Genomic DNA, 19,570 nt, shown 5'->3' with positions numbered 1-19,570 from the left:
ACCAGTAAGGGGATCCCAACCCTTAAATTGGTGGTGTCAGCACCACGCTCTCCCAAGTGAGCCAACCGGCCATCTCTATATAGGGATCCGAACCCGTGGCCTTGGTGTTATCAGCACCACACTCTCCCAAGTGAGCCACGGGCCGGCCCCTAGTTTTGTTTATTCTTATTTTGTTTTTATTTTTATTTTTGGCGGCCAGCCAGTCCAGTCTAGTACTGAACCCCGGACCTTGGTGTTATCAGTACCATACTCTAACCAACTGAGCTAACTGGCCAACCCGTTTTGTTTTTAATCTGCAAAATGAAGTTTCTTCCTTCCATTCTTAGAATTAATAAAAAGCAGCCTTGTAATGTCTGAGGAAAGTAGAGGAGGCATGGTAGTGAGAAAATTTCTGAAGACTTGATGGTGAACTGCAAGAAGTCTGGTTGGCAATGGTGGCACCATGGTGGCAGAGAGCAGGCAGTGGTGCCGCATCTCAGGACTGCTTCTGAGAGGCTTTCTTCTTTTTGAAAAATCAAATTACATTCTTTTTCTGAATAGGTAATAAACACGCATGGTACTGTAGGGCAACAGTTCTACCATGGTGTCCTGGCAACCCTGCATGTAACCACGCAGGCCATGTGGGCAAGCTGAGCCTAAGTCTTCACAGGAACAGACCACTTTGTGATTCTGCCAGAATATGAGAGCATGGGAGGCTGGGGGGAGCTGCTACCAGGCCATGCCCAGCACCTGCCTATCTCCCCTGCAAATGCACGCCTCTTAAGGCACAGCTGCAAGCTATGAAACCGCCTCACTGCAGCCTGGCATCAGCTCCTCAGCCAAAGGGTGTCCTGTTCTTGTGTTGTAGTCAACTGGCCTCTGTTTCAGTGTCACCCTGAGCAAGGGCCACAGGGAGCAAAGCACCTTTGGCTACTCTTCCTTTCACTATCTATGGAAGTTATAAACTCTCTGAATCCAAAAAGGGCTACTTGTTTCTTTACAGACCACACCTGTTAGGCCTTGTCTATGCTTGACAGGTATAGAATTCTACAGTTACACAAATGGTTTACATGGAGAAGCCTCCCACTCTTGAGCCCCTGTCACCAAGTTCATCTTTTCCCTCTATTCCCCAAGGCAGTCACTGTACCCAGGTTTTTCTACATCCTTTCAGATATAGGATACGGATATACAGAAATATATGTATATGTAGATACAGATATACAGAAGTATGTGTTTCATATATATAAATATTATAAATATATTATCAAGGGTTTGGGTCCCTTACTGCCCAGCTACCAAAAGACCCCCACAAATTGTAGCTTATATACTCTCCTGCACCTTCCTTTCTTCCCAGAACAATCAGTCCAGCTATTATAAACACTGTTCCGTGTCAGAAGCACATCAAGAGCTGTCTGTTCATGTGGCATATTGCACAGTACTCCACAAGTGGCTACACCATCGTTTATTAGTGATTCTAAACAATTCTGCAAAGATTCCACTTTTGCACACCCAGAGACAGTTTCTGTACTTCAATTGAGATGGAGAGATCTGGAAGGAACACCTGGTATGGGGATCTGAACTCTTCACCTTGGTGTTATAACACCAGGCTCTAACCAAGTAAGTGAGTTAACTGGCCAGCCCCTGACTGATTTTAATAAAACAAAATTACTTACCTAGAGGGATGTCATTGTTGGCTTGCTTTGCATCATCCTGTAATGTAATGTACACAATGTTAGTAAGTATTACCTGCTGGATGACTCCTAACTACCCCAGGACAACAAGAGAAATGATGTAAAAAGCCACAACACAAACGTAATACATTACTATTTTCAGGTCCCCAGCAAAATCATCATATCAGGATGATGGAAAAAGCATCCCCAACGCTGGAAGTACCACCTCAGAAACACTCTTCTAGGAAAATGGAACTGACATCTCAACCTTCCCCGGCCTGGCCTTAGCTAGTGTCCTGACTCCCAGGAGTGGGGCAGGGATGTCACAGTACACATGCACCAGGGAGACTCCAAAGCAACACGTTCTGCCAATCCGGAGCAACAAGCCTGGTGGGCCACCCTGTTCCTTCTGGGACCAAAGGAGGCTCGCACTGTGAGGTGGTCTGCATTGAACCGTGAGGCACATCTGCCCTGAGGGTTCGTGTTAAACTGAACTCCTCCCCCCAGGACTTCTCACCTATGGGTCTCTCCCAGTTCTGTTCCTCCCACAGCAATGCCCTTCAGCCTTAAATCCTCCTGTCTGCAAGGCCCAGCACAAACACCCCTTCTGAGGCTTTTCTGGCCTTTGAAGCTCAAAGCACCCTCATCTTTACCCCCTCTGCATCTCTTCATCCTTTTTATCTTATAAGTGTTCGGGGGTGGGGCCGGCCCGGTGGCGCACTGCTACAGTGCGCCCTTGGGAGCGTGGCGGCGCTCCCGCCAAGGGTTTGGATCCCACATACAGACCGGTTCCCGCTCACTGGCTGAGCGAGGTGCGGGCGCAGCACCGAGGGTTGCGATCCGTTGCCGGACACAAAGAAAAAAAAAAAAAAAGTGTTTGGGGGTGAAATCCTCATCCTACTCCACCTCTCTGCAGCACTGAAGACCGTGGACCTCACCTGCTTCCTGAAGCCTGTCCTTCCCCTTCCTCTGAACTGTCCTCTGCAGGTCTCTTCCTCCCTTATGTCCCATTCTCACTGTCCTTTGCCAGCTCTTTGCAACCTTTACACACTGTCGTGACCCTGAAATCCTTTCTTCTCTCTCTCTCCTCTTTCCCTAGAACACTTCATCCATCCATGCTGCTGAAAATGTCATTTCTGTTGATGACTCCCAATGTTCTGGCTCAAACTCAAACCTCTTTTCCTCAACTCCAGACCCATATACCCAGCTGCTATTTGATGTATTCTCTCAGGTGCCTAATGGATGCCTCAAACCTCCTTTCAGAGGACTTTCCTTACTAACAATCTGAGTAGCCCCTGGCATTCTCTCTCACAGCACCCTGGTCTATTCATTACACTACTTCTCATTACCTGAAGTTTTCCCCATTTGTTTATTGTCTGCTCCTTCCACTAGAATGTAAGCTCCATGAAGCAGGGATCCCATCTGTTTTGTTTATCATGACTATATCTGCTATGCTTGAAACAGTAGGTACACAATAAACTTTTTGTGAAATGAATGAATGAATGAATAGACAAACAAATGAACGTTATTGCCACTGTGTAGGGTAAATGCTGGACTGAGCCCTATTCTCCCTCCCTGTGCATACCACAGTTCCCCCTCTCCTCCTGGGAAACTACCCCTGGCCAAGGTTGTTACCCAAGGAAAGACATGTCCCTTTAAGACAAACGGAAGACTGGAGAAAGCAGAGACCCTAAGTAAATTAGCATGCTGGTGCTAAAACACGCTGGCACCAGGAGAGTAGTGAGTAGATTAACCTATGTGCTCAGCCAGATCTTTCATGCACTTTGAGTTATGTGAACTGAGTGAGGGTCTATGGTCTATGTGTAAACAAGAAGATGATTTACACCCCTACTTTGATCTGTTCACTATATAACTGTTGTATGTACCCCAGGGCAGCATGGATATCTAGCTGGTCGGCTGCCGTCAGTGACTCCCATAAGTCTAATAAACTGATGTCTGTACCTATTGAAATACTGGGTGAGTTTTTTTTTTCCTTTTTGTCTTTTTTCGTGTCCGGCAACGGACCGCAACCCTCAGTGTCGCGCCCGTACCGGACCGGGACCGGCAACGGGATCGCAACCCTCAGTGCTGCGCCCACCCCTCGCTCAGCCAGTGAGCGGGAACCGGTCTGTATGTGGGATCCGAACCCCCGGCGGGAGTGCCGCCGCACTCCCAAGCGGCGCACTGGAGCAGTGCGCCACCGGGCCGGCCCCCCGGGTGAGTTTTTTGGAACAGGCAAACACTATGCAAGTGCCCTCTCAGATTTGGGGATCCTGTGATACACACTGCCTCATCTCAATTAATGACAACTCAATCTTTCCATTGCTCAAGGCCCTGGATTTTAATTCCTCTCGTTTCTCATATCCAATCCATTAGCCAAATCCTGTAAGCTTTCCCTTCAAAATATGTCTAGGATCTGACCAATTCTCATGACTCCTTCACTTCCACCCTGCTTAGCAGCTCTTGTCTGTATTATTGCTGTCTAATTTGTTTCCATCCTGCAGTCTGTTCTCCATAAGGCTCTATAAGAGTGAACCATATAAAACTAAGTAGGATCATCCCATTCTTCTGCCTTGAACCCTCCAATCGGTCTCCATCGTGTTCCGAGGAAAGGCTAGAGTCAGTAAGCATCACCGATGGGGCTTTCCCCATCTATGTCTTTCTTTAGTTTCACCTCTTCTGACTCCCCTGCTCCGCCACGCCAGTAAAACACGCTACTGCCTAACGTTGTTGCTGTTCCCTCTGCCTGGGATGCTCACCTCCCCACTATCTTCATGGCTCGCTGTTTTGGCCTGATAGAGTGCCTGCACAAAGCAGGCTAAATAAATTCATCCTGATGGAACGAACGAGAAGCCCTGTTTTCTCAGGCGTGCTGGGGTTACTAGAGGCAAGGACAGCGTAACGTTCCAAAAGGTTCCAAAAGGTGGCAAACAACTTGGCAGCCTCTGGCCTTTGTTGTCCACCTTGAAAGGCCAGAATGACCATATTTTCCCTCGGGACAAGAATTTGGGCCTGAGAGCTGGAAAACGAACGCTCTTCTCGGCTCTCGCTCATTCCGAGCCACACCCGGCGCCACGACCCTCCTGCAGGCCAAGCCCAGGGTTGCTCGGACAACCAGCCCCGTCCCGCGGCGACTGTCACGCTCCACGCCAGGCCAACGGGGCCCCGACTTCCTGACCCCACCCAGCAGCGGGAGGAACCGCCCCTTCCGTCCTGCCCTTCCCGGCTCACCGGGACCCTCCAGGCGGTGTCCGGGCCCTTGGACTCGGGGTAGAGCTTGTCTAGGCTGTAGATGCTCTGGAAGGCGGTGCCGTCCACCTGCTTGTGCAGAGCCCGGCGAGGGCAGCGCGCGGAAGGCGAGAGCAGCCGGGCTCCGGCTCGGCTCAGGCCCCAGCGCAGGCACCAGGCAGCCGCCATGTCCGGGTCTCGGGGCCACTTCCGGCGGGCGCTCCCTCCCTGCGGTCCCGAGCTCGCGCCGCCCTCGGGACTTCGGTTCCGCGCCGCATCTGGGGCCGGCCGAGCGGAGGCGGCCAAGCGGGCCCCCGCCGTGCTCCCCGGTCGGTCGCCTCCGGGAGGTCTGGTCACCGTGGGGAAGGCCGTGGCCAGACAGCGAGCTCCCGAAGAAGGCTCCTAGTGAAAGAACCCCCGGATCGCGTGTCCCCCAGAAACCCCACTTCTCTCCCTTTCAGAGGCCGCTCCGTCCGCCTGCACCGCCCGCCGCCCAAATCGAACATCAGTGAAGCCTGGTTCATCCCGCCCCGCGCTCCCCGTCCCCTTCACCCTGCTCTTCTTTTTTATATGTTTTATTTTATTCTATTTATTTCATCACTTTTGGCGGCTGGCCAGTGCAGGGATTGAACCCTGGTCCTTGTTATTATCAGCACCACGCTCTAACCAAACTGACCTAACCAGCCGGCCTCTTTTTAAAAATCCCTTTGTAACCACTCAATCCTTATTTATTTATTTATTTTTATTTTAAGAAGATGACCAGTAAGGGGGTCTTAACCCTTGACTTGGTGTTGTCAGCACCACGTTCTCCCGAGTGAGCGAACCGGCCATCCCTATATAGGGATCCGAACCCGTGGCCTTGGTGTTATCAGCACTGAACTCCTGAGTGAGCCGCCGGCCGGCCCCTGACCACTCAGTCTTATCTGTGTAATTTAATTGCCTGTCTTCTAGCCAGAATGTAAGCTCTAGCAGGGCTCTGGCTCACCGCTGTAGCCCGAGCACCCCAGAGCACCCAGAGCATGGCACATTGTGGGCACCCCATATATATCGATAAAATGAATTCTGTGGGCATGTGTTTTTGAAAGTTGGGTTCTGGTAGAGCTAAGTATTAGGAACTCGGGCTCTTTTCACCAGGCAGCCTGTAAGCAAATTCCCTGTCCCCTGCGTGTGTGCAAGTGATGGCTTATACCCAACGCTGCAGAACAAATGCTAGATGGGAGCAGAGGGAGGCAGGTCACAGAAAGAAATGTTTCCAAAACTGGAGCCCCACCCCCTGGCTTTATGGAGCATGATGGTGGTTTCCTCTAGCCAGGAAGTCAGGGGAGACTGGAGAGGTAGGTAAAGAATTCAGAGAACTTACAGGCTAAGCAGAGCCCCTTATTGAGCTGCAAGGCATGAACTCCAGAACTGAAAAGTTCTAATTCTGCAAAAGGTTCAAAGCAGAGCAAGCAGTGTATGAAAACAGCTAAACCTTAGTGAAATTACTTTGTTGAGAGGCAGTGTGGCAAATGAAAACAGAGCTCAATAAATGTTGATAATTAGCAGTAATACTAGTGGTTGTTTCTTAATGAAGAGTTCTATTTTTAGGAAAAAGCATAATTACCTAGAAAAATATATCCCCCGGGATGCTGGCTGATTGAAACAGGAGATTGTCATAAAATCAAGCCTTTACCATCTCAGCATCATTGACATGGCAAAGTCTCTGTGGGGGAATAAATCACTTTCCGGCCATGGCTTTGTAAACAAACTAGGAAGGGGATGGCAACTGACACACTCCTTTCAGGCTCTAGGCTGGAAGGAGAGTCTCCTGGGTCCCTCCTTGACTGGCTCAGTCCCAAGACCTCAGAGGGAATAGAGGCATCTCCATGGTGACTGGAATAAGCTGCTCAGAGGAGCAAGGCCAGGCACTCAGGTTGAGGGCTAAGGGATTCTGAATAATGAAGTCAGAACCATTCCATGGCATCATTGCCATGAGGCTGGGCTCCAGCCCTGTGCCTGACGCAGAGCAATAGGAAAAGCAAGCTGCAGGTTTCCATGGCCCCAAATAAACACAGCCTGCTCAGGCCATCTGGTGGCCTGGATTCTGGGAGAGGAGGGAGAGAGAGGCGAGAATGAGACAAGCTGCCCTGGGGTGGAGAGAAGAGCAGCTGGCGAGCTCCTCTCACCTGCTGCTGTGGTGAACCGTCCAGATTGGGGGCCCTTTTGGGAGAAACAGGCCAGAGAGGGGCTACCTGTTCCCCTAAAAAGTAGCCTTCTTCCCATCCTTGGTCCTCCTTAAGCTGAGATGGTGCTTCAGGAAGGGGATATTCATTAGGGACAGAGGAAAGAAGGGAAGAAAAAAATAAGGAATCATCAAGCCATTCCTGGCAGCCAAGCAGCTTGTGATACCAGCCCTTCTCTCTGGACTGTGAGCCTGGGGTACCATTCTCATGCAGGGGATCCATAGGATTTCCGTTTCATCTTCTCTGGAGTGCCTTGGGTCAGACAGGCTCTTAAAACTCAGCGTTATGTGGAGGTAGGGAACACGCAGTGAACCATGGTGGAATTGATCAGGCCTGAGTTGGAATATTTCTATGTGACCTTGAATTACTAACTAATTCTAAACCTCTATAACCTCATCAGTAAAGTAGATTTTATAGCTGCCTCATAAAGTTCCTGAGGGTATCGAGCACATGTAAAGCACTGGTTAAGCAACAAAAATTAGCTGCTACTAAGGAACACTAAGTGCATATAGGTTTCTTGAAGGATCTTTTTCTTTCAGAGACCTGATGACTGTTACCTTTGTTTTCTCTCCAGCAGTGGGGTGGGGAATCCAGTCTGACCAGCTCTATTCCAGACCCTTCCCTTCTTCCCTGAGGGAATGGGCAGCACAGAGCATGCTTCCCGGCAGGAGTGGGTGGGCAAAGCTGCCCCTTTGTCCTGGGAGCTACTTCCTTCACTACCGACTCTTATCTGCCAGGTCCTTGGAACACGGAGCCACCCCCTGCTCTTTTGGCCCAGCGTTTGCAGGGAGGGCTGCTTCCCCTCACCACAGGGGCAAGGGTACCAGAGAGGGGCAGTGTGAAAGCTGAGGCAGAGCAGGGTGGCTGGATACAGGCCACAGATAGCTTCCTTTGTTTCTCAGGTGTGACTGCTCCATGTGTTAACCACCATGTGCTCTCCATCCTGTTGGAGACAGGTGACATCCGGACAGGAAATCTGACAGCCCAACTTGCGTGCTGCACACATAAAACCCCCATGCTGTTGAGCTGAGGTAACAAGCATAGAGGCCACCATTTGCGGGTCCAGCTCTGGGCTCCCACACCAGACCTTCCTCCCCTCCAGGGACTGAGAGAGGTTGCTCCCAGCTCCTTCAGGAACCTGGGGGAAACTTCCACAGCCCCAGCTGGTCTCCTACTCCATCTTCCAAGGAAGCCTGGAAGCTCTTCCACAGACAAAGGTGGTGTGGGCTGGTGGGACTGGGGTCCGCAGAGCTGCCTTTTCTGTCTGGAAATGGGAGAGTGGAGATGGTGGCAAGAAACTGACCCCCCAAGATTCAGGTGCATTTTCTTCTTCGACTTCTTTTTATTTTATTTTTTTTTAAGATGACCAGTAAATGGGCCGGCCCGGTGGCGCACTGCTACAGTGCGCTGCTTGGGAAGCGCGGCAGCACTCCCGCCGAGGGTTCGGATCCCACATACAGACCGGCCGCTCACTGGCTGAGCGAGATGCGGGAGCAACACCGAGGGTTGCGATCCCATTGCTGGTCCCGGTCCGGTACGGGCGTGACACTGAGGGTTGCGATCCGTTGCCGGTCACGAAAAAAGACAAAAAGGAAAAAAAAAAAAAAAAGATGACCAGTAATGGCATCTTAACCCTTGCACGATCTCCCAAGTGAGCTAACCGGCCATCCCTACATAGGGATCCGAACCTGTGGCCTTGGTGTTATCAGCACCACACTCTCCCAAGTGAGCCACGGGCCGGCCCTCTTCTTTGATTTCTGAAGTCACCTGTGCATGGGTGGGAGGAGGGATCTGCAAAATCAGCACGGCAGGGAGCGGTCTACCCAGCATGGGGCGCCACTGCAAGGAGGGTGGGTGGGATTTGCAGAGGGAGGTGAAGGCAGATCTCCTGAAGGTGTCCCTTTGACCCACACCTGCAGGTGTGTTTCTGGGCCTTTGATATCCAATCTTGGACAGCAGTTCTCAAGTTCTGGGCAGACATTACCAGATTTGAAAAAAGTGGGCTGAAGCATGGGAGGTTTGAAAAAGCCCACTCATTATTTTGTACTGAGGAAAACAGAAATTCCACCAGATCGACCACACCTACAGTACAAGAGTGAAGCTGGGTGAAATCTTGGTGACAGCAAGCCGCTCTAGGAGACCCATCTTCTATGTACCATCTTTTCATAACGTGGGGAGGAGACAGATCCCCGGGAAAGAGATGGGAAGAGAGGTGTGGGATTTATAGGTTTGAAAAACACCAGGAGGTGGCCCTCTTGCCATTGCTGTGACTATCCTGTGTCAGCAGTGGGCACTTCCCTAGGGCTGGTCTGCTTCCCCATCCTCCATGGTCCCTCCTGGCACCAGCCACTGCCCTGGGCTCCATCACTCTCCCTCTTTACAACTCAACCTCCACGTAGCACCTGGGAAAGCTTTTAAAACCACAGTGCTATTAAAGCCCTGCAATCACTTCTCATGGCACCCAGGAAGCCCTCCCTCTCCCCCTGGGGGGGGAAGGCCCCCCCCTTCCTCACCACCCAGCTGCTCCCTGGGCCTGCGCTGCTCTTCTTGCTGTTCCTCCCCAGCCTCCGGGTCAGCTAAACTGTCACATCTTTCAGAGGGTGCCCCTGACCACCCTCCTTCAGTGTTTTTCAGCACATTTCTTCATTATCATTACCCCTTTCTTTTTTTGTAATTGCACCCCCATGAGTTGTTTTTTTTTGGTGGCTGGTTGGTGCAGGGAGCTGAACCCTTGACCACACAGTGCTGAGGGAACAACTGGCCAGGCCCCATTCCCTGTGTTAATGCTACAGATATACTGTATATCTTGTGTGCTGTATGTATATATCTAGATATGATTATGTAAGATTTAAAAAAAAAATCTGGTTCATCTCCATTGAGCACCACCCTCCTGCCCCAATTTTTTCATTGTTCTATCTTTTGTTTATTTTGGGTGGCCATCCCCCTGCTACAGATATACTGTATATCTTGTGTGCTGTATGTATATATCTAGATATGATTATGTAAGGTTTAAAAAAAAATCTGGTTCATCTCCATTGAGCACCACCCTCCTGCCCCAATTTTTTCATTGTTCTATCTTTTGTTTATTTTGGGTGGCCATCCCCCCACAAGTGTAAACTCCAGGGCGGGGACTCTGTCTTGCTCACCATGTACCCCCAGCATGACTGGCACAGCTGGCACCAGTGAATACCAACCATGGGCAGGTGCGGGGGTGAGGCTGAGAACCCAGGTCTCTGTGGCCTCAGAGGGGCTTGGAGGGCCCCAGAGAGTGGAGCACAGAGGCCACCCTCTCTTGTGGTTGTGCACGATGGGAGGCCGGTGTGGGAGATGCAGAGATGGGACCGTGGCTCCGGGGCCATTTCTGCTTTTAGAATACTGGTGCATTTTTTATTAAAGAGAATAAAGCATTTGTAAATATATTTCTCTCATGTATACTTCAAAGGTGATGCTGGTCGGCCGCTAAAGAGCTGGGGAATGGACAGGCTGGAGAGACACATGGAGAGCCAGGAGCTGCCCAGCCCAAGGGACAAAAGTTCCAAGTTGCATGAACAGAAGGACCCGGCCGCCAGCTCGCATCACAGTGCCACCCGGAGAGCAAGGGGTGTCTCCAGGGAGGTCAGGCATGCTTGTTATGAAAACCCCTTTACCCATGAGAAATAAATAAGGCAAGAAGGTTCCCACTGGGCTCCCAGCACAGGGGCTAGGGCCACCGCCTTCCACTGGACTGTATGGGAATCAGGAAGGGCAGCAGATGGAACCAGCAGCCCTGAAGGACTGCTCAGGGCAAGCTGGGGACCTGGGCATCTCTTAGCTGAAGCTTGACTCTCTTGAAGTCTTAAACCAAAAGATTGAACCCCTGATCCAGCTGGGTCTTCAAAAGCCCCCCACGAAGGTGGGAAGTTAAGAGCAGGCATTTTATGAGAGGGAGGGAACACGTTCCTTATCCCTGTCCCAACTGAATACTGTTCTATGTGGGATGAGAATCTTGGGTCCCCAGTGAAGCGGGGACAGGGGTGGACACTGGGGATCAGTGGCTGGTGGCACATGCCCAGGACATTCTGGGGGCTACAGATGCAACCTGTGCCATGGTTAGCCTGTGGGGAGTGTGGCATGAGACATCATGGTCCCTGAGAAGGGGGCAGGTGCAGAGAGGGGAGGCAGAAGCCGAACTTGGAGTCAGAGGCGGTGTGCAAAGACGGGAGCTCCCCGCTGCCCAGCCCTGGAAGGCGAGTACCCAGAGGCATTTCCAGGGTGGCAACCCGAGGAGGCTGGCTTTGAAGGAAACAGGGTATATATACTGCTCATGTATGGCTGCCGAGGAGCCCCCTCTTCCCTCTGATTGGCCACAGTTCTGTGGTGGGCCAAGGGTTTCAGGGGAGAAGCCCAGGGAAGCCCATTCTTGGCAAGGCTGGAGCAGGGGCACTCGGCCTGGCTGAGGCCTCCTGCTCTGTATGGCAGGGGCTGTCTGTGACCTGGTCAGGACCCGGGGGTGAGACAGCTGGTGCTAAGGGAATGTTAGTGCATCACAGCTGGGGAGAAGCAGTGGGTGGTCCAGGAGACCCCTGGAACCCGTAACAGCTGGCTCTGGGGTCCCCCTTCAAGTGTTTCCAGTTGTGACAAGGGGTCAAGGAGACCTTGCATTGCAAATCTCTCAGAAAAACCAAACTGAAGGGAAAAAAGAAAAAGCCAATTGATCCAGAATGGCTTTCAGAAGCCTGGCACAGATCCGAAGGTGAACCCCAGGGTCAGGAAGCGGGAGGCTGGGGGAGCTGGGGAATCCAGAGGAGTGGGGACGTTTGGCTTTGAAATTCTGAGCTGTGCCTTTGGGCTCAGGCAGGGTGGCCGAGGGCTCCTGGGAGGCAGGACAGTTTGGCCACCTCCCACATCAGCAGGGAACATGCTGCGTCCCCAGATCAGAGGAACCCCATCCCTCACACCTCTGGAGGAGCCACTTGCTGTGATATATTGCTGCTAAAGGGCTCTCTCGTTCACCGGAGGCTGAGGGACCTCAAGGCCTGGGTTCTGGGGGAGGCTGCAGGCCAGGAAAGAGTCACTTGCTGCTGTGCGTCTTAACTTTGGTGGCATTGATGTCGGCCTTGGTCTTCTGGATCCTGGAGAAAATCTCCTTGAAGAGCGCCTTGTATTCGGGCTGGCTCTGCTCCAGCCGCTTGTCCACAGCGTCCACGTGCTGGCTCAGGCTCTTCTCCCCTGCCTTGGCCTCCCCCTGGCCCTCGTCGCCCCCCCGCAGGTCCCTCCACGAGCTGTCCCGGGAGATGGGCCGCGACGTCTGCACGCCGGCATGCCGCACCCCGGCCCCGTGCTGCCGGCACTTGCTCAGCAGCTCCTCGTATTTCTCGAGCAGCGCGTGGTACTGCTCGTCCACCTCCCGCAGGATGGACATGCCCCGCTTGCGCACGCTGTTGGCATGCAGCGTGAGGTTGCCTGCGTGCCGGCTGGCTGGGTCTTTGGCCACGATGGCACTGAGTGCCGTGTCACTGCAGCTCTTACGGACCGTGTGGTCGGGCGAGGCTGCCGGCGAAGAGATGCCATCCTGGGTGCCCGAGTCATCCCCGCTGCCTGGCTGGGGGTCGTCAGCCTCTGGGGCCTGGGTGAGGGGCGCGAGCAGGGCCTCGGCCAGGTGGTCCTCCCGGCCCAGCAGGTAGGTCTTGGCCTGCTTCATCTGCTGCAGCTCCAGCAGCTCGGCCTCCAGCTCCTGCACGCGCAGGCGACAGCCCTGCATGGCGCTCAGCTGCCGCTCCAGCTCCGCGTACTCCTGCAGCACCGCCGTGTACTCGCGCTCCGCCCGCTCCTTGCGCTGCCGCTCCTGGCTCACCTGGGATCGCAGCACCCCCACCAAGCTCTGCAGCCGCTCGTTCTCCTGCTCCAGGGGCCGTGGGCCCAGCTCCAGGGAGGAGCTGTGCAGGCGGAAGGTATCCTCACACCTGGGGGGGAGGGGGTGCAGGGCAGGTGGGCAGAGGGCAGAGGTCAGGGCCAAGGCCCAAGGCCCAGCCTTGGCCACTTCTATCTCTCTTGTCCACTGGGCGGGATAGTGATTTGCCCCTGGTCTCTCTCGCCTCTCTCTGACCTCATGGAGGCTGATCACCATGGACTGCCATGGCCAGGCTTCCTTGCTCCCTCCTGAGCTCAGCCAGTGGGAGACACTGGCAAGAGGTCCGAGGTGGGAGCAGAGGGAGACTGTGGGGCACGTCTTCCTGCGCTCTTTCCCTGGTCAGTGCCAGCCAGGGAGTCCTCTCCATCCCTTATAGGTCCAGTAACCTCCCTTGCCCCTTGAGGACTAGGGATGGTGACAGCTCCTCTCTGTTGCACTAGAGTCCCTGTGGTTTCCCTTCCCTTCATTATTAACCTCTCCTCCATCATGCTTTATGAGGCACTTTCTCCTGCCAGGACCTTTATTGAAACACCTGCTAAAATACATGATCCATATCCTTACATTGTTAAGTAGTCATCTGTCTCAGATCATGCTTTATGAGGCACTTTCTCCTGCCAGGACCTTTATTGAAACACCTGCTAAAATACACGATCCATATCCTTACATTGTTAAGTAGTCATCTGTCTCAGATTTTTTATTTTTTTAAAAGATGACCGGTAAGGGGATCTTAACCCTTGAGTTGGTGTTGTCAGCACCACGCTCAGCCAGTGAGCGAACCAGCCATCCCTATATAGGATCCGAACCCGAGGCCTTGGTGTTATCAGCACCACACTCTCCCGAGTGAGCCATGGGCCGGCCCTATCTGTCTCAGATTTAATGGTGACTGAAAAGTATAGTGGTTAACCCCTCCTGGGTTAGAATCCTGGCTGTGCCTCTTACTTAACAGGTGACCTCGGATAAGACACGTAAACTCTGAGCTTCAGTTTTCCCATCTGAATAGTGGGCACAATGAAACACACCTCTCAGTGCTGTGATGAGAAGTAAGTCAGCAGAGCGGAGGCATGCAGCCCGTGCTCCGTAGGCGCCAGCTGCTGTGACTGTCAGCAATAGGACCAGTCTCTCCGACCGCCTGGATGAGGCACCAACTCCCCTTCCCCCCTGCTGCCCGCTGCCCACCCTCTCCTTCCTCCCCTGGCTGGCAGTCCTGGGGCCTCAGAGACACCGAGAGGTGCACACCTACCGGGGGCTGGTGCACAGCTCCTTGAGGCAGGGGAAGGTGTGGATGGTTCGCCTGCGTTCCCGCTTCTCCCGGCGCACTCGCAGCTGCTCTAGGCCCCGCAGCTGCTCCACCTGGGCCTGCAGCTCCTCCACCTGGGCTTGCAGGCGCTCAATGATCTCTGTCAGCCTGGGGGTGGGACGGGGACACGAGTGGATGGGGTTTCAAGGGGAGAAGGCCAGCCCTCCTCACCGCAGCCCTCGCTCCCTGCAGATGGAAGGGTGTGGAATAGGGGACAGACAGGCGACCTTGACCTGTGCTGCCTGGTGCTGAGGTCAGATGGGGAACTCACTGCATGCCCAAGGACCCCCCCCTTCTCCCACATCTCCCAGGCCAAGCAGATCACTCCTCATCTGTGCCAGCTCAGTTCCTCTTACACTCTTCTGTCACTTGTCATCCTGCCCTGCAATAAAATATTTGCATGCCTGCTTTCCCTCCTAGGCTGTGCATTCCCAGAGGACAGGACAGTGTCTTTGGATCCCTATGATTGTACCCCCAGTGCCTAAAACAGAGCCTGGTGCTTAAAGAAGGGTCGTGGCCTGAACGTTAAGCCACACATAACTGACAAGGGTGAACTCACTACCATCCCAGGTTCCTAGGCCCGGGCTTCTGGGAGAAGGGCACAACTCACACCTGCTAGTCCACATGCCCACAAGCACACCCAGCCCTTGGCCTCTCCCTAACACCCCACTCGCAGCACTCGGCCAGGTCCTCACCCATGGATCTTCTGCTGGGCAGCCTTACTCTCCAGCACCAGCCTCTGGTTGGTCAGCTCCAGGTCTCGGGCCGTCAGGTCCAGCTGCTCGTACACTTTGGCATGCTGCTCGTTCACATGCCGCAGTGTGTCCAGCTGCTTGGTCAGGTACTGCGTGTGTGTCGGGGGAAATTGAGAAGCCTTTTAGAATGGGGAAGGGACAAATGTCTCTGTCTCTCCCTGCTCCATATTTTTTCGTTTTGAGCAGCTGGTACAGGGATCCAAACCCTTGACCTTGGTGTTATAACAATGCACTCCAGCCAACTGAGCTATCTGGCCAGCCATCTTCCTCCTACTTCTAGGGACAGGTTCGCTTTGAGGCATTCATCTGCAGCTGAGTGGGGAGTAAAGATGGCACGCAGTAGGGCTGCCTGGGATAGTTGTGTGTGAACTGCACAAGGCCGTGTGCCAAGGCTGTATCTGCTAAGAGGGCGCCTTTTTTAAAGTTGCACAAAGACACACAAAGGCCAAAGGGCTCTTGATGGGTGGGGGGGAAGCATGTGCAGGGCCTGCGTGGCCCTTACCTCGATCTCCTGCACTTGTTCCTCATTGGTGGAGTACATCTGCTGCAGAGACTCCTCCAGCTCCTTGTTCCTCTCCAGCAGAGTCTTCCCCAGCTCCGCCGCTAGGTGCAAGTCTGGGGGGAGGGGGCGGAAGGTGGGAGAAACAGTGTGAGAAGGAAGGCAGAGGACCCTCGTTAATGTTCAGAGCATTCACTCTGGGAGGGTCCCCGGGGACCCCAAGGCAACACAGGGGCTGTCCTCAGGGAGCCCCCAGGCCTGGGAGGAGATATAAGCCAGGAGCTAAGCCTTTGCACTGACCCTCACTTCACGTCTACCTGGAATGTCCTTTCCCCAGACACTCCCAGGGCTCATTCTCTGTCCTCTTCCAGTCTATGCTTAAATGTCACCTTCTCCAGGGGGTCTTTCCTCAACCACTTGATTCAGAGTTGCATCCTGCCCTGCCGTGCACTCCCCCCACCCCGCCATTAACTCTTCTTAGCACTCACCAGTTATCTCCCTTACCAAGCAAGTTATGCATTTATCTTGTTCCTCTCACCCAACTCATTGTGAGCTAATGGGGCAGGGCTTTTTATCTGTTTGTCCTCAGGGCCTATGACAGTACCTGGCACAGAGTAGGTGCATAATAAATCTTTTTTGAAAGAATGAGTGGAATATGATAAGAGCTTCAGCACATACAGGGGCAAAGTGCCCTGGGACAACAGGTAAGGGAGAGGCTCACTCTTCCTGGGGCAGTGGGAGGCTCAGGCAAATGGGCAGCTTTCGGGTTCTTTGGCTTCTTCATTTGATGAATGATGATGGGCCGGAGGGTGAAGAGTGACTTGCCCAAGGTCACTGGCAGTTTTATGGCCATGCTGGGAGAAGTCAGGTGTCCTCACCTTGGTTGGGTACCATTTGATCCTAGTGACACATGCCCATCTCCCAAACCTTTCCCCGGGCAGCTACCGCATCTCGTTGCCCCAGCTGCCCTGGTGTCTTGAACCCTGTAGGACTGAAACTTCCCCTCTCCTCCTCCAGCCAAAGGTAAATGAACACCCACCAGAGAGGCTGGGAGAGAATCTGTCCTGTTTTTAGGGGGGGATGGAGAGGCAAGGGAGGGGGGTAGAAGGAAGTGACAGGCACTGACAACCCTAAAAACTCTCCCTGTGAGTCTGAGTTGTGTAATGGTATCTAGACATTTGGAGTGAATACAATCCCCCCACCACACATACATAACGTTAGATATATTTATGATTCCCTTTGTTTCTAAAAAGTGTTAGGCAGGCTGATAAAAATATTCTAAAATTGACTGTGGTGATGGTTGAACAACCCTGGGTATGTACTAAAAACCATTAAATTGTACACTTTATTTTTATTTATTTTTTTGGTGGTTGGCCAGTAAGGGGATCTGAACCCTTGACTTGGTAAATTTTACACTTTAAACGGGTAAACTGAGGGGCTGGCCCGTGGCTCACTTGGGAGAGCATGGTGCTGATAACACCAAGGCCACGGGTTCAGATCCCCTTACCAGTCATCTTTAAAAAAAAAAAAAAATGGGTAAACTGCATGGTGTATGCATTATATCTCAATAAAGCTGTTTACAAAAAAAAGATTTAGGCACTCTGATAACACCAAGGCCACGGGTTCAGATCCCCTTACCGGTCATCTTTAAAAAAAAAAAAAAAATGGATAAACTGCATGGTGTATGCATTATATCTCAATAAAGCTGTTTACAAAAAAAAGATTTAGGCAGCTTAATCCAGAGACCAAGACTGGTGGCGGGGAGCAAGTCCTTAAAGAGGTCTCTAGAGCAAGCTCAGGCTGAGTTTCCCAAGGCTGTTTTTTTTTTTTTTTTTTTTTAAAATAGATTTAATGTTTTTCTTAAGGCATGCTTGTTGTAAAAAAATCAAATAGCATAAGAAGGTCTAAAAACCAATGACAAAAAAATTACTTGAAAATATACCTCATATATAATCTTAGATCTATAACTGGGAATTTCATAAACAAATGGACATGGCCTGAGATGGTTATGACAGAAGAATGTTATTTGTTTTTTTGTTTTTTTTAAAGATGACAGGTATGGGGATCTCAACAAGGGTTGATCTGAACACCAAGGCCATGGGTTCAGATCCCTATATAGGGATGGCCGGTTGGCTCACTTGGGAGACCCTGGTGCTGACAATACCAAGTCAAGGGTTAAGATCCCTGTACTGGACATCTTAAAAAAAAAAGAAACTGTAATTAATTTTGTTATCCAAAAACCTTTGTGTAAATCACTACCTATTTCCTTAGGACACTTTCCTGGAAACAGAATTGCTGGAACAAAGGGTGGGCCTTTTTTATTTATGCTGCCAAAAGACTGTCCAGTTGCCATTTCTTAAAACAGCCCTCAATCTAGGCTGATGGTGTAAATCCAGATCGTGATGTGTAAAGGAACTCTATTGGGGCTGATAAGATGTGGTCCAGGGATTTAGCTCTTTGATGCTTTCCCTTTTTAGACATAGTGATAGTTCTAGGGTCCCTAGAGGATGGATGGGCTCTATCCTCCCTCCTGGAAAGTTTCGTAGGCAGTTGTTTCAGCTAAGCCTTCTGTTATGCATCGGACAGGCCTGGTGGAGGTTTCCCTCTCCAACGAGCCCTGGAGAGCAGTGACTCGGTGGGCCTCGGAGAACAGAGCTCGGGCTTTCTTTTAGCTAAGCTGGGGGCAGGACCGACGTTGCCTCCTGAAAGGCAGAGGGGCCTGCTCAGCCCCTGGAAGTCCGCTCCCACAGTCTGGGGTGAGGTTTTGAAACAGCCAGATTCGAGCCTCTGGGGCTGGGCCTATGCCAGGAGGGCCCCGTGCCCAGATGCCATGTGGAGAAGGCATGCAAAACCGTCATCCTTGAGCAGGGCCACAACAACTTAGCCTGGAAAACAAAAGCAGCTTTCCTGAACGCCCACCTTGGCCATTAGAAAACCAAATTATATAAATCATAGATAAGAACCTTTAGCCTTGAGCAATCACCTTTCTGATGAAGATGCCAAGAAAAACTGGTTTCCTAACATAAACTTAGAAAGGAAACGAGAACACTGGCTATATGAGTATGTTAATTCTAAGTTGGGCAAAAGTCTAGAGGTGTCTCCAAAGTGAAGTTTGATATTAAGATCACTGAACTTCAGCCTTGTGTTATGTTGTGTGCTTGGCAGTCACTCGGGAGCCCAGCCAGACCAGCCCTAGTTTGTAGTGAGAGGGCCACACCATCTTCCTATTTTCCATAATGGGTTGGGAAGCATTCAGCTCCTCTCCAAACAGTATCCAGTAACTCAGGTATAAATGAAATAGGAACAGAGGGCCACCCTCCTAAATGTTTCCTCCCTTGGGAACTATGAGGTGGTCTGTGAAGAGGCCATTGCTACTGATTCTATCTCCCGTAGTGGCATCAGGGGACATGCTCCATGTGGGTGGCCTGTGCGGAGCCCCTGCCTCTTAACCAGAGTCCAGGGCCACAGCCTCAGAGGCAGAGTGACGAGTGGCCAAGTTCAACTGCACCGTCGCACTCCCCCTTCTAGCTGGGTACCTGGGCTATGTGTGTTCTCCTGACGCTGGCGGGCTGGGGTTGCGTGTATACCCACTGTACTCCAGGGACATCGAATGCTGCCCTGCGAAGGCAGCGAATGGGACCTGGGCCACCTAGTGATTCAGGGATGGGGAGAAAGGCAAACACAACAGAAGCTGTTTGGGTATGGAGGAGGAGAATCTCAGACTGTTTCAGGGAAACTGGATCATAATGCAAGCTAAGCTGGCCAAAGCTGCCAGGAGGGATCCTGGGAAGAGTCTAGAAGCTGCAGAGCAGGGTCTAAGTGAAGCCAAGTGCTAGGGAGAGGGCACCAGCTACTGAGGGCTAGTGAGGGCTCCAGGCTCAAGGGAGGGAGGCCGGGAGCAGGAGAAGGGCAAGCTGGCTAAGCAGGAAGTAGAAGGGGAAGAATAGCCAGCCAGTGACAGCCAGATTAGTGGGTCACACTAGACCAAGCCACGGAAGGTACTGATCCTGAGCTGGCACCTCCTCTGCCT

At 52.2% G+C, this 19,570-nt stretch overlaps 2 protein-coding genes across 2 annotated transcripts in view; both read right to left on the bottom strand.

Moving 5' to 3' along the window:
- ICT1 (immature colon carcinoma transcript 1) overlaps positions 1 to 5,082 on the bottom strand; it is an 8,813-nt gene extending 3,731 nt beyond the window's left edge. The window contains exons 1-2 of the mRNA XM_008566054.1: positions 4,881 to 5,082; positions 1,653 to 1,689 (exon numbers count right to left, since the gene is read on the bottom strand). Coding sequence (XP_008564276.1) covers positions 1,653 to 1,689; positions 4,881 to 5,066 — 223 coding nt within the window. The 5' untranslated portion in view covers positions 5,067 to 5,082. The remainder of the gene's footprint in view (positions 1 to 1,652; positions 1,690 to 4,880) is intronic.
- Positions 5,083 to 10,454: 5,372 nt separating this feature from the next.
- CDR2L (cerebellar degeneration-related protein 2-like) overlaps positions 10,455 to 19,570 on the bottom strand; it is a 13,158-nt gene continuing 4,042 nt past the window's right edge. Inside the window, exons 2-5 of the mRNA XM_008566053.1 lie at positions 15,544 to 15,656; positions 14,982 to 15,130; positions 14,230 to 14,394; positions 10,455 to 13,041 (exon numbers count right to left, since the gene is read on the bottom strand). Of these exons, the coding sequence (XP_008564275.1) occupies positions 12,150 to 13,041; positions 14,230 to 14,394; positions 14,982 to 15,130; positions 15,544 to 15,656 (1,319 nt within the window). The 3' untranslated portion in view covers positions 10,455 to 12,149. The remainder of the gene's footprint in view (positions 13,042 to 14,229; positions 14,395 to 14,981; positions 15,131 to 15,543; positions 15,657 to 19,570) is intronic.

Source organism: Galeopterus variegatus, unplaced genomic scaffold, assembly GCF_000696425.1.
Source record: "Galeopterus variegatus unplaced genomic scaffold, G_variegatus-3.0.2 Scaffold219, whole genome shotgun sequence".
Taxonomy (NCBI): Eukaryota; Metazoa; Chordata; class Mammalia; order Dermoptera; family Cynocephalidae; genus Galeopterus; species Galeopterus variegatus.
Note: the sequence above shows the minus strand (reverse complement) of the source record. Positions and strands in the feature narration are given on the sequence as shown.